General features: G+C 36.4%; 1 protein-coding gene across 1 annotated transcript in view; it reads right to left on the reverse strand.

Moving 5' to 3' along the window:
* The window catches only part of LOC144966248 (angiotensin-converting enzyme-like), a 58,773-nt gene that overhangs the window by 27,751 nt on the left and 18,522 nt on the right, over window positions 1–12,500 (reverse strand). The window contains exons 4-7 of the mRNA XM_078902434.1: window positions 12,227–12,317; window positions 6,124–6,267; window positions 580–641; window positions 1–19 (exon numbers count right to left, since the gene is read on the reverse strand). The exon at window positions 1–19 is cut by the window's left edge and continues 111 nt beyond it. Of these exons, the coding sequence (XP_078758560.1) occupies window positions 1–19; window positions 580–641; window positions 6,124–6,267; window positions 12,227–12,317 (316 nt within the window). The remainder of the gene's footprint in view (window positions 20–579; window positions 642–6,123; window positions 6,268–12,226; window positions 12,318–12,500) is intronic.

A 12,500-nucleotide genomic window follows, 5' to 3' on the forward strand; every position in this document is an offset into this window, starting at 1 on the left:
TCTGATATAACTTATCCATCTGATCCAAAATTAGAGACACAAGTATAATAAAATAGGAATCACTCTATAAAAGAAATGGTGATGGCGTAAACCAGTTAACAAGTAGATTTATATACAATCAAAAACGCGGGATATAGTATACCCTCAAGCCATCTTGGACAAAGAGAGCTGGTTGTTTCCGAATAATAGAATGAATGAAGTTAGGTTGCTACTTTCTTTGTTAATCTTTGACCTTGAGTTTGGTGATTAGTTCTCTATTACATTCCCGGGCTGCCAAAGGACATCGTCGAAGACGTCGATTGAAGGCTATGATTTGAATACTCTTTTGAAAACTGAATTTTATACTTGAGCTTTTATATAGAGCAACATTTATTAAACATGCTGAAAGCGCTATACAAGGGGGTCCCTGGTCAACAGCAACGATTTAACAAAAATATTATATTGTGCAGGGTACAGCATAATAAACAACATTTTAAAAAAGGAAAGCATAATGTCCATAAATAAGTACAAAATCAAATAAAACATTCACATTGCCATATCCATTCCACTTTTGGTAACTTCTAGATAGTGATAATTTACCTCTGCTTCTATATTGTCGGTTTCAAAACGATCTCGCCATCCCTCTCCAGTATCAGCGTAACCTTATGAGTTTTTGAAGATAAAAAAAAATTATTACTTGTTTTCATCACATTCACCTCACTCTCTCTATCAATCAATCTGTCTTTCTATCTGTCTATCTATCTATATATCTATCTATCAAACTATCTACATATATAATTATCTATATATATATATATATATATATATATATATATATATATATATATATATAAATATATCAATCTATATGTCTATTTATCTATCTAACTATCTATCTATCTATCTATCTATCTATCTATCTATCTATCTATCTATCTATCTAAATATCTATCTCTCGATATATCTATAGAATACCAAGCGCAAGTCAACAAGTATTTTTTGTAATAACAAGTACATATCAATAAGTATATCTTATGCAATAACAAGTGCATGTCAATAAATATTTTAAATAATAGCAAATACATGTCACTATGTCCTTTTAAGTCGTAACAAATAAATGTCAATAGGTCCTTTATCTGTAGAACCAAATTCATATTATGACGTTCCTTGTCGTGACAAATAAATTAAATGTCTTTTTCATGTAGTAACAAATAGATGCCAATAAGTCCTTTTATGTCGTGACAAATACATGTCAATATGCCCTTTGCGCGTAGTGAGAAATCAAGGTCATGAAGTCCGTGTAATAAATACACGTCCCAAAGTCTTTTTATGAAGTAACATATAATGTCAATAGGTCCTTTTCTTGAAAGTACATGTAACTTTTTGGGGATAGTCACCATCGTTTGACTCTCAAGATAAAGAACAGCATCTATCTGGCCTAAGTTTAGTTGTTGTTTTTTCTGACCCCTCTGGTTGAGATTGTGTTTTTTTTTCAGGCATTTTCTTTCTGATTTGTCTGGCACTGTTTCATAAACACATTTCCATATCTTTATCTTCACTAGTTCCTGCTCCTCTTCTTTTCGTGTTCAATGTTTGTTTGTTTTGGTGGGGACAAGGGTTCACGATGGAAAGAAGAATATAAGCATTAATTTGTTCCAACAATATGCTAACTTGAGTGGTGTAACGGCAGCACATCTGGCCGGTAATCAGGAGGCACTGTTACACACCTTTACATGTTTTTATCTTACACCAATTCTTGTTTTCTAATATGACAGATTAGTCGTCGTGACGTCACACATTCCTCTTTTCTGGTTCGAAACTCCTTGGAAATGTGTATCCAGTACTCCGGAGTGAATAGTGAACAATGAATAGGTTACATTCTGCATCATTTTGTGGCATGACTATTTTAGTGGCAGAATGTTCTGACAGATTTTATTGGGATTAGGGGGCGATTTTGGATGATCTTAATTGACGATTTGCACTTATTTACACTTGAAAATATGATACGATCACTCTGAAACTAGAAGATCAGATGCAAAAAGTAGAAGAGTGGAGTGGTTTTTCACTTCCAATGAGATTAGAACCAGTATTTTGACATCACACTTGTGTTCCCTTTTTTTGCTAGCTTAGGTGGTTCTCTTCTACCAAATTTCTTGTTTCGGCTTGTACAAAGTGAGGGGTCGCAGTCATAATGGAATTACATCTATGGTTTAGATACAGTTTTCTGCTTTAGATAAAGAGGGTCAGTTGATAGAGCACCTTCATTCGCAAAGGGACAGTGTGAGCAATCCCTAATGCAATTGACATTTTTTTTCTTTCCTGTTTACCCTGCAGTGATTATGTAGCTGGGATGTTAGATCTGGCAGAAAGTACTTTGCTATAGATTAGCGTCCTAAACTCCTGCTTCATGGGCCTAATGGCTCTGACGGACTACTTTTTTATGCTTCGGCTTCTATATTGTAGGTCATGGGTTCGTTTCCCAATGAGGTAGCTCAATGTTGGTTCCGTATAAAATTATGATTGACAAAGATGCCTTAGTGTGAAAAATGTTTGAACGCCTCCTTGAGTCTTGTCCTAAATGTTCGGAGACCTCTTGTAAAAAGCTTTGAGCACGTTTAGTGGATAGTATCCATTGAGTGACTAAATTTGCTGCCTAATAGCGAAGCAAAGTCGTGACATCAAACCCTCCACTCTTTTGGTCCCTAAATCATTAGGAGTGTGTATGTAACCAATCATTCGAAGTTCTAATAATGAATAGGTTACATAAAAGTGGTATAACTATTTCAGTAGCAGGACATATAGGCAGATTCCTAGAATTAAGGAACGTAAAAGATCGAGTATATATACTCATTATTGACGACCAGTATGTATTTGGACTATAAAATAAGATACCATTATTCTGACACCAGAAGATGAATTACACAATGTATGTATTCAATTATTCCCCGGAAGATAGGTTTTACACTGCAAGTGAAATAGGAAACAAGTTTTTTGACATCAATTTTTCTTTCCTATTCAGTTCATGATCAATGACAAAATAATATTTGCAAGGACGGAACACACAGGACTGTCATCAAAGTGTTGAGACTGAATTGCATGAGTTGGTGTCACATCCAACTGCAATACACACCGGTTACTCGAAACAATCAGCCACGCAGACCATGAGCATCATTCACTATTTTAAAACAGACTATCAAAATATACACATTATGTCATAGAGAGTAACGGTGCAATAGAGAACAAAGGTGTGATGTCAGTAAACTGGTTCTTATTTCATTGGAAGTGTAAAAGCTCTCCTCTGAGGGCTGGATACATTGTACAATTGATCTTCTGGCTTCAGGGATGGCATCTTATTTTCCAATCTAAATATATGCTAATCGTCAATAAAGGTCACCCATCGTCACTCTTTTACGCTCATGATCTTAAGAATCTGCCTTTACATCCTTCTGCTAAAATAGTGATAATAGCTTATAATTCAATATGTTACATATTCAATAATAATCTTCCCAATGATTGGCTTCGACTGATTTAAGCAAGTTGATAAAAAGGGTTGAATATTGCTTTTATTGAAATGAAGAATTGGATGAATTATAAAAAAGTAATGTTGAATGATGATAAAACAAAGATTTTGATTAATGCCAGGCCCAACATACTTCAACAAATTAACACTCCAACGATTAATTTTGGAACTACTGTTGGGGAATCTGCCGCCAAAGTAAAAATCTTGGCGTCTATTTCGACTGCAACCTCACAATGTCAAGTGTATGTCCATTCAAATTAGAATAATAAATAAAATTAGACATTTGATTCATTTGAACATAGCTGAACTTTTGATAAATACCTTAGTGTTATCCAAATTAAATTATTTCAACTTCCTTTTAATTAACACCTCCAATAAAAAAACTCAATTTGGACAAACCAATGCTGCTAGATAAGATTTGAAAATAGATAAAAAAAATCATCATCTACTTCAGATCTCCTTAGAGAGTTGTACTGGTTACCTTTTGAGAAATTCATCATCTATAAAATATGTTCCATTGTCTATAAACGTTTTATAGACATGCCCCTGTATAATTATATGACTTTTTACATCCCTATTTTCAGAGAAGAAATCAAAGAGCTGATAGCAATGAAACCTAAAACATTCCATAAAATTGGTGAAGAATCTTTGGAATTTTCGCACCCCGTTTTAGAAACGCTTATTCCTAGAATATTAGTATTGCTGACTCATTATCAGCTTTCAAATTTAAAATTGGAAACTCAACTTTTTGTCTGACGGCACCGAACAAACAAACATTTAGCTGAAAATCCAAAAGTCATTAAATCTCCACCCTCGACGACTATCTGACCTCTGATTGACCTCATTGTGCTACCTGTACGAGCACTTTTGTTTTACCATTTTTTCGACGATGTGCCAATTTTATTGATGTCTTTAAACACGCACACTTTGTGATTGTGTTATGATAAAGAATTGTTTTAGGTGTGAACAAAACGAGATAAAATCATATTTTGTTATGATACCAAACTCATGACAATCATTTGCGCCGTTGATCGTTGAACCAAAGATAAGTTTAGACATAAAAATTGTAGGAAGACCTTGAATAATATCCATTCTTCACGAACCTCCCACTGCAAGTAAGCTAGCATAGCGGAGTGTAGTGTTATCTCATATCCATAGTAAAAGGATCTTTGAATACATAATAGTTTAAGAGTTGCTTTTTAATACTTTCAACACAGTAGTATAGTAGCATGAACTGACTTAATAATGCTTTCGACCAGCAATGTCGCCAGATATTTCGGTTTTGGCTTTAGTGAAAATTCAATGTTCATTTGATTATAAATAAACAATGATACTGTCTCTCGGGTGCTAAAGTAATATATGGAAAAATGTCAAATGTAAAACGCTTTTCAAAGATAAACATTGCATCATAATGATCGACACTAACACGATGGATTGTTTTAAAAAGGAAGGAAAAGATTATATGATCTTGGGGAGAATTTAATGAGCAAACTTCAGGTTGCTCAAAAAAACGCAGCCAGACTCATTGTACGCAATAGCAAAAAATACCCGTCAGCAACTCTCCTTCTCCGTGAGTTACATTGGCTTCCTGTGGAAAAAAGAGTTGCCTATAGATAGTTCGAAGTTGACGTCACTCGGGTCTTTGTTATTGTTTTTTGCCACCCGCGTTTATGAGTAATTCTCACTAAACTGAATTAACCAGACTATAAACGATCATGGTTACACAAATTATTGTGTGTTGGTCCGTTATACTTCCGGATGGCAATGTTGTGAACTCCTTAGACAAGCGCATACTATCTATATAATTTGTACTGTTGTCTACAAATCCTTGGGAACCAACAGGCCCTCCAATATTAAAGACCTTCTAAACATATATGTCCCCAATAGAAACTTGAGGCCAAGGAATGACCAAGCAATCCTTGTCAGACCTAAGCCATTGCGTGAAATAGGTGAATAATCTTTTCAATTTTCGACCCCCCATTTTTGGAACTCTCTCCCATCACACGTGAGATGCTCGGATTCGTTGACAACGTTCAAATCTCGCTTAAAGTTTTATCTTTTTACGTCATAATGTTGCAATACTATGATCATACTTTATGTTGTTAAATTGAATTCGTATCACTTTTCCATCAAACTTGTATTACTGTAATACGTTTTGTTTTATATCACTGTAAAGCGCTTAGACCTGTGACAACGGGGTAAAGCGCTATATAAATGCCATTTATTATTATTATTATTATTATTATTATTATTATTATTATTATTATCATCATCATCATCACCATCATCATGACACTCACACTTCCAGTGAATGTGGAACCAGAAGAGAAAAAGAAGTGAAGGAAAGACTTCTTTGCACTATTCCTCTCCCTACTGTGCCAAAATATTGTGATAAATACTCACAAACTACTGATTTGGCTGCGTTACATGTTCTAAGGTAGCTATGGTTGGTGTGATTCGTGATTTTCGTTCACTCTTAGAACCATCAAGCTTAAACAAATGTTGTTTACGTCTAAGTTGTCGCGCTGTGTTGGACACAACTAAGAGGCATAACTAATGACAAACGCATTCCCCTTTTGTGTGCTATATGAAAGCTCAAATATTAAATTAAAGAAAGGACCTACCAGAAATTGCATATGCCTCGTTGCTGAGCGAGACAAATTCTTCGTAAAAATTTTTCATTTTCTTGCCAGTATTATCTCGATATTGTTTCCAAGCCTCCAGAAGTATACTGTAGTTTCGGGAAGTCTTGAACAGATTCAACAAATCTGAGGACAGAAAGATTTTAAAAATAAATTGCTTGGCTGTGATTGTTACTAAATGGATATGGATGTTTACGGTGGTGCGAGTGTGTAACAAGTTATAGACTACCAGAGTAATTCGATCCTGTTGAGAGGGTAAATGAAATATTGTGAATTGCATTGAGAGTAATGGAATCATGGAAATGTATTTCTTTAAGGTAATTAGTAATTTTATGTTGTTGTATTTTTATTGTTGTCTTTTTTAAATATTTACCCATCCACGGGCACTTTTCAGAAAGCGTTACCTAGAGACTCCTTAGGGAATTTTGAATAATACATTATAAAATAAATTTCTGATGTCACCAAGAGCCACGCATGTTATGAAATATTAAATTGAAGATATAGAAGCTTAAAGTAGCCATTCAGAGCCATTAGGTCCACGGAGTTAGAGTTTACACCGGTTTTCTAGAGTGTGTAATGGACCAGGGGTAGAATGTGTCAGTCTATTTATTGTTTTGTTTTACCAACCTAGCAGCGCTGTTTTGGATAGACTGTAGTTTTAAAATCTTGTCTAATGGAATGCCTGCCATGAGTGAATTGCAGTAATTCATTCTTGAAGTGATCAATGGTGTCACAGTTACATCAGTTGTTAAATAATATCGAACAGTTGAAACATAACATTTGTCTGTGATTTCGCGAACATGTCACTGTCAAGAATAAGACCAATGTTTTTTTTACTATTTCTGTTGGAATTATTGGGCGGTACATATACATTCATCTATACAGGGGATGCTTTATTCGCTTGATCTCTGACGATTCGCAAAGTATCACTTCTGTGTAAACATCAATCAACTTGAGCTTGTTGGTTGCATTAATACTGCACTCAGTTGACGTTAAGAGTTTAGCAAAATTCTCGAGATAGTAAAAGTTGTACATTTGTGTATCATCTACATTCAGATGTTGTCACGCCATGTGTAGGAAATATAGTTAATAAGGGCTGGGCATACATTGTATATAATGCGAGTCTAAGATCTGAACCTTCAGGAACCATACTTGAACACCTATCGTACATCCTGAGCGCTTGCCGTCTGTCACTCAGATAAGATTCGAACCATTTAATCAACAAAAATGAATAAGACAGCTTCAAAAAAGAACAATAACCAGAAAAGACATTACTAAAATACCAGATCGACGACAGAGAGACTCACTTGTCCATATCCTCTGTTTGGGGATTCCAAGACACATGAATCGTGAAATCACTCGTGTGATCTTTGGTAACAACGTAATCTACCGTCATTTCTTCCAATCACAAAGCGTGATTCATCTGAGAAGAGAACAAATGTCCAACGCAGATGAGTACGGGCGTAGGCCAACCGGTGATGTGCTCTAAGAAGTTGTCGCATCAACGGACGTTTGCGATAATGTCATGCTCTCTAAGTCTGCGACGAACAGTGTGTCGACAAATTCGTATACCTGGGAACTCTAGCGCAGTTTCAGTCGCCGTCCTAAAACAATCCCGTAGATGTAGGGTGCGTATAAAACGGTCCTCACCTTGTGTTGTTACTCGTGGTCTGCCAGTTCGATTTCGGTCCCTTACCGTTTATGTTATTTCAAATCGATCCACTAAGGAATATACAGTTCTCCTTGTGATATTAAACATTCTTGCGACATTGGTCACAGACTGTCCAGCTTGAAGATGACCAATGGCACGTTCATGTTGTTCTAAACTAAGTCGTGGCATCGCGTAGATTAATGAATGGTATTTCGTATTGTGTTTTCCTGCCTTGAAAACAGTTCATGAAGACACGGATGACAAAAAAATTAATCTACACACTTCCAGTGTGTCCACAGTAAGGGGCAAAAAGGTTATTTTAGCACATGCGCGACGTGGTGAGCGAATTTCAGGTCAAACACAAAAACATTGACTATCGGTACACAGAAAGGCAAATGGTAAGCAACTCAGTGGCAAATCATTAGCCTACGTCAACGGATAAAAAAGTAACGACGATTTTAAATGTGTATACTTTCTTTTCATTGCAAGTATATATAGCTGTTAGATTCAATTTTGTTTCTTATATTTTACAGTCTATATCTTTGTATCACTTTGAACAATTAAATTGTTGCATCTGTTGTGCCGAATGAGAAAATATATTGAACAATTCACTGTGATTGATTGTATCGAACGCCACCGAAAGATCTAACAAAATCAGCAATGACATTTTCTTCTCGTCAATTTTAACAAAAGTTGAATTCTCAGTTCATGGGAATCTACATATCTAATGTAACTTCTTAACATTACTACAACATGTATAAAATGACCAAATGTTTTAAGTGGCACCTTTTGTTAGATTATGAAAAAAATAGATTGTAAAAGAAAGAAATCAAGAAATAAAAACCATTTGACATGACTTTATCGACACATCTGCATCCGTCAATTTTACACAATTACAACAGTAATTGAATTGAATTAAATATATTAGTTTTGTCGCAAAAATACAGATGCATACATCTTTTCTATAAAAGACAGACACATGAAGAGCAACAACAACAGCAAAACTATATACAAATAATTTTTTAGCATATTTTTAAATAAAAGCTGATTTTAAATCAGTGAGTGCCTTTTGGCTTATCACCGACTTAAGAATTTTCAATGTACATACTATAAATATGTATGAATTAAATACTATTTTACACAAGAATTGACATGCCTTTCATTATGAATAAATTAGGGCCTACGTACGAGAACAGAACACAAATCTTAACAACTCTTAGAAGCTGCTCTTCTTCTTCTTCATTTTCTCACGCTTCCAAGACCTTTCGAATTCTGTATTGTTTTTAGTTTCAAACAACTCCTTACACCAGTAAAATGGCTCTCACTTTTTTTTTTATTACGATGGGGGATGAGTGGGTGGGGGAGTTTAACATTACAATTGAAGGAATGAATGAGAGTGGAGGGCATGAGATGTGCAAGCGAGTGGAACAAATTCACGACGTAGTGGGATGGGGTCGACATGGTGGTGTTATACGATGCCTTGGGTATGGGGAGAACACAACTTGTGAGTCCCTTTCTTTCTTATTGCCAACGACGAGCAGTCAACATCGCTGGAGCTAGTCAGTGTTAATTATCATCAGCACCAGTCACAAAATATCCTTGTTTAATACATTTTATGATGGCCTTTAACTCTAAACCATTTATCAAGAAACGTAAATGTTAAACTCTTGGGACCAAAGCTATGTTAATTGAATAGGTAGATAAAAAGAACTGAACAAAAGCAGAAATTTTGTCGGTCGCATGACATCGCATCAAGTACCTTGCATACCATCTGGAAAGATAGACGTATAGACGTGTATACGAGTGGACGATTCCAACAAGAAAGGAAGAAAATGAGAAAGCCCGACTTTGAAGACGTTGACCGCAGCTTGTTTCTATGGTTCAACCAAGCTAGGAGCCTCAGTGTCCCGATTTCAGGCCCCATCTTCATGGAAAAGGGTAATGAACTTGCAAAAACCCTAGGACACCAGAACTTTGACATGAGCATTGGTTGGTTGAATCGCTTCAAGGCCAGACACGCCAATTCAATGAAAGTCATTTGCGGCTAATCAGCTTCAGTTTCGGCCGAAACTGTTAATAGTTGGAGGAATGGTCAGCTGCAAGAGATCCTGAGGAAATACCAGCCCGGTGAAATCTTCAACGCGGACGACACTGGGCTGTTCTACAAGTGCCTGCCAAACAGCACGCTTGCGAGACAGGGAGAGGTGTGCAGCGGCAACAAGATTCCAAAGGAGAAAATCACACTGTTAATCGCTGCCAACATGAATGGGACGGAGAAGTTGCCACTCGTCACAATAGAGAGGTTCGAGAAGCCGCGGTGTTTCAAAAACATTAAAGCTCTTCCAACAGAGTATAAATTCAACAGAAAGGCGTGGATGACAAGTACGATCTTCGAGCAATGGGTGCGGAAACTAGATAGAAAGTTTGCTCTGCAAGGAAGAAGCGTCGCACTCATTGTGGATAACTGCTCTGTGCACCCACATAATATGACTGATTTGAAGGCTAGCCAACTGTTTTTCCTGCCGCCCAACACAACAAGTGTACTGTAACCCCGTGACCAGGGGATTATCCAATCCTTTAAAGTACTCTACAGAAAGAGGGCACTAAAACGACTTATTGCCACCATGGACAAGGATGGGAGCGCCGACAGCTACTTAAAAATGAGTGTGTTGGATGCAATGTACACCTCTGCTTCTGCATGGAACGATGTTAAGATGGGGACCATTGCAAAATGATTTCGCCACGTTGGATTCACAATCACCTCAGCTACTCTGTCTCCAACGGTTGATTTGTACAGTGGTCTATCGGTACCAGACGCCGCGGATCGCACAGACATCGACATCATTTTTGACAGACAGAGACATAATGCCTCTGAGCATGACGGCCAACGAATATCTGTCTGTGGATGAGAGTTGTACCCGAATAGAGGAGTTGTCAACTTCTGACATAGCATAAGGAGAAACTGGGGAGAGATCAGAAACAATAGAAGAGGAAGACACAACAGAAGAAGTCGCCATCATTCCGTCCAAAGCAGCAGTGCAGGCATTTGAAGTGGTTCGCCAGTTTTACATGCAGCAAGAAAACGGCATGTCAATGCTAGGGAACATCAACGTCCTAGACAATACCATCAATAACGTTGCCACACGTCAGCCAACAATTGACTCTTTTTTCAAACCCAAATCCATGTTATAAGATCAAGTGTTTATGCAATATGATAATCTATATTGCCCATACTATGTACCATAAATTTGCCTAAGATCTCGGGATTAGAATTAATGGAAGAATGTGGTGACTTAATGTAATTCATCTGCAATATAGGAATTAGATTGTTAATATTATTCAATTTCATGTTGGTTTACTTTTTAATTGTCTTTCAGGAGTGTTGGGTGTTTTTCAATTTTTATTATTTTAGATGGGATGAATAAAACTGGAATAATCCCCTCCCATAACGTACAAAAAGAAAAGAAAACCCAATAATAAAAAACATTCCCCCCCCCCCCCCCCCACCCCCCAAAAATAACAGATTCTTAATTGATCAACCATACTTAATTTCCAACGGTCATGTTCAACGATTTCACTATCAGGGGAGATAATAAAAAGAATACTTATAACGCAATACACACAGTCAGCCCGCGTAATTATTTCCCTTGAGTTTATTACAGCATCTCTTATAACGAGAGTCCCACTATTAAGATTTTTCGCATACATCTCGGTACAACAGGATTCCAGTAGTCTAGTAGTAGAAGCAGTAGTAGAAGTAGTAGTAGAAATAGTAGTACTAGTAGTAGTAGTAGTAGTAGTAGTAGTAGTAGTAGTAGTAGTAGTAGTAGTGGTGGTAGTAGTAGTAGTAGTAGTAGTAGTAGTAGTAGTAGTAGTAGTAGTAGTAGTAGTAGTAGTAGTAGATAGCAGTAGTAGAAGTAGTAGTAGATAGTAGTAGTAGTAGTAGTAGTAGTATAGTAGTAGTAGTAGTATAGTAGTAGTAGTAGTAGTAGTAGTAGTGGTAGTAGTAGTAGTAGTAGTAGTAGTAGTAGTAGTAGTAGTAGTCATTGTATTAGTGGGAGTAGTAATAGTAGTAGTAGTGGTATCGGTAGTATTAATATTAGTAGTAGTTGTAGTGGTGGTAGTAGTAGTAGTAGTAGTAGGAGGAGGAGGAGGAGGAGACGGAGGAGTAGTAGTAGTAGTAGTAGTAGTAGTAGTATAGTAGTAGTAGTAGTAGTAGTAGTAGTAATAGTATCGTAGTAATAGTAGTAGTAGTAGTAGTAGTAGTAGTAGTAGTAGTAGTAGTAGTAGTAGTAGTAGTAGTAGTAGTAGTAGTAGTAGTAGTAGTAGTAGTAGTAGTAGTAGTAGTAGTAGTAGTAGTAGTAGTAGTAGTAGTAGTAGTAGTAGTAGTAGTAATCGTTATTTGCTTCAATTTAACAATTAAATATTGCTCACCTGGATCGTATATTAAGCATTTATCATCTCCAGTCAAACACACGTTTCCATTGTCGTGGATGGTTTGCATTGACGATAGCACGTCAGATAGCTAAGAATTAAAAAACACAAAGAAATAATTCTTGCTAATGTGTAAGAAGTCAGTCCTTCACTTATAATGAATAGATTACATATCTAATCACAGGATGGAAGAGCTATTTTATTTGCAGGATGCATAGGAAGATTCTTGTGAGCAAGCTTGGTATACCATTATTGACGACCAGCATGATATAAT

This window comes from Berghia stephanieae, chromosome 2 (assembly GCF_034508935.2).
Source record: "Berghia stephanieae isolate SIO BIC M18660-M18661 chromosome 2, UCSD_Bste_1.3, whole genome shotgun sequence".
Lineage (NCBI taxonomy): Eukaryota > Metazoa > Mollusca > Gastropoda > Nudibranchia > Aeolidiidae > Berghia > Berghia stephanieae.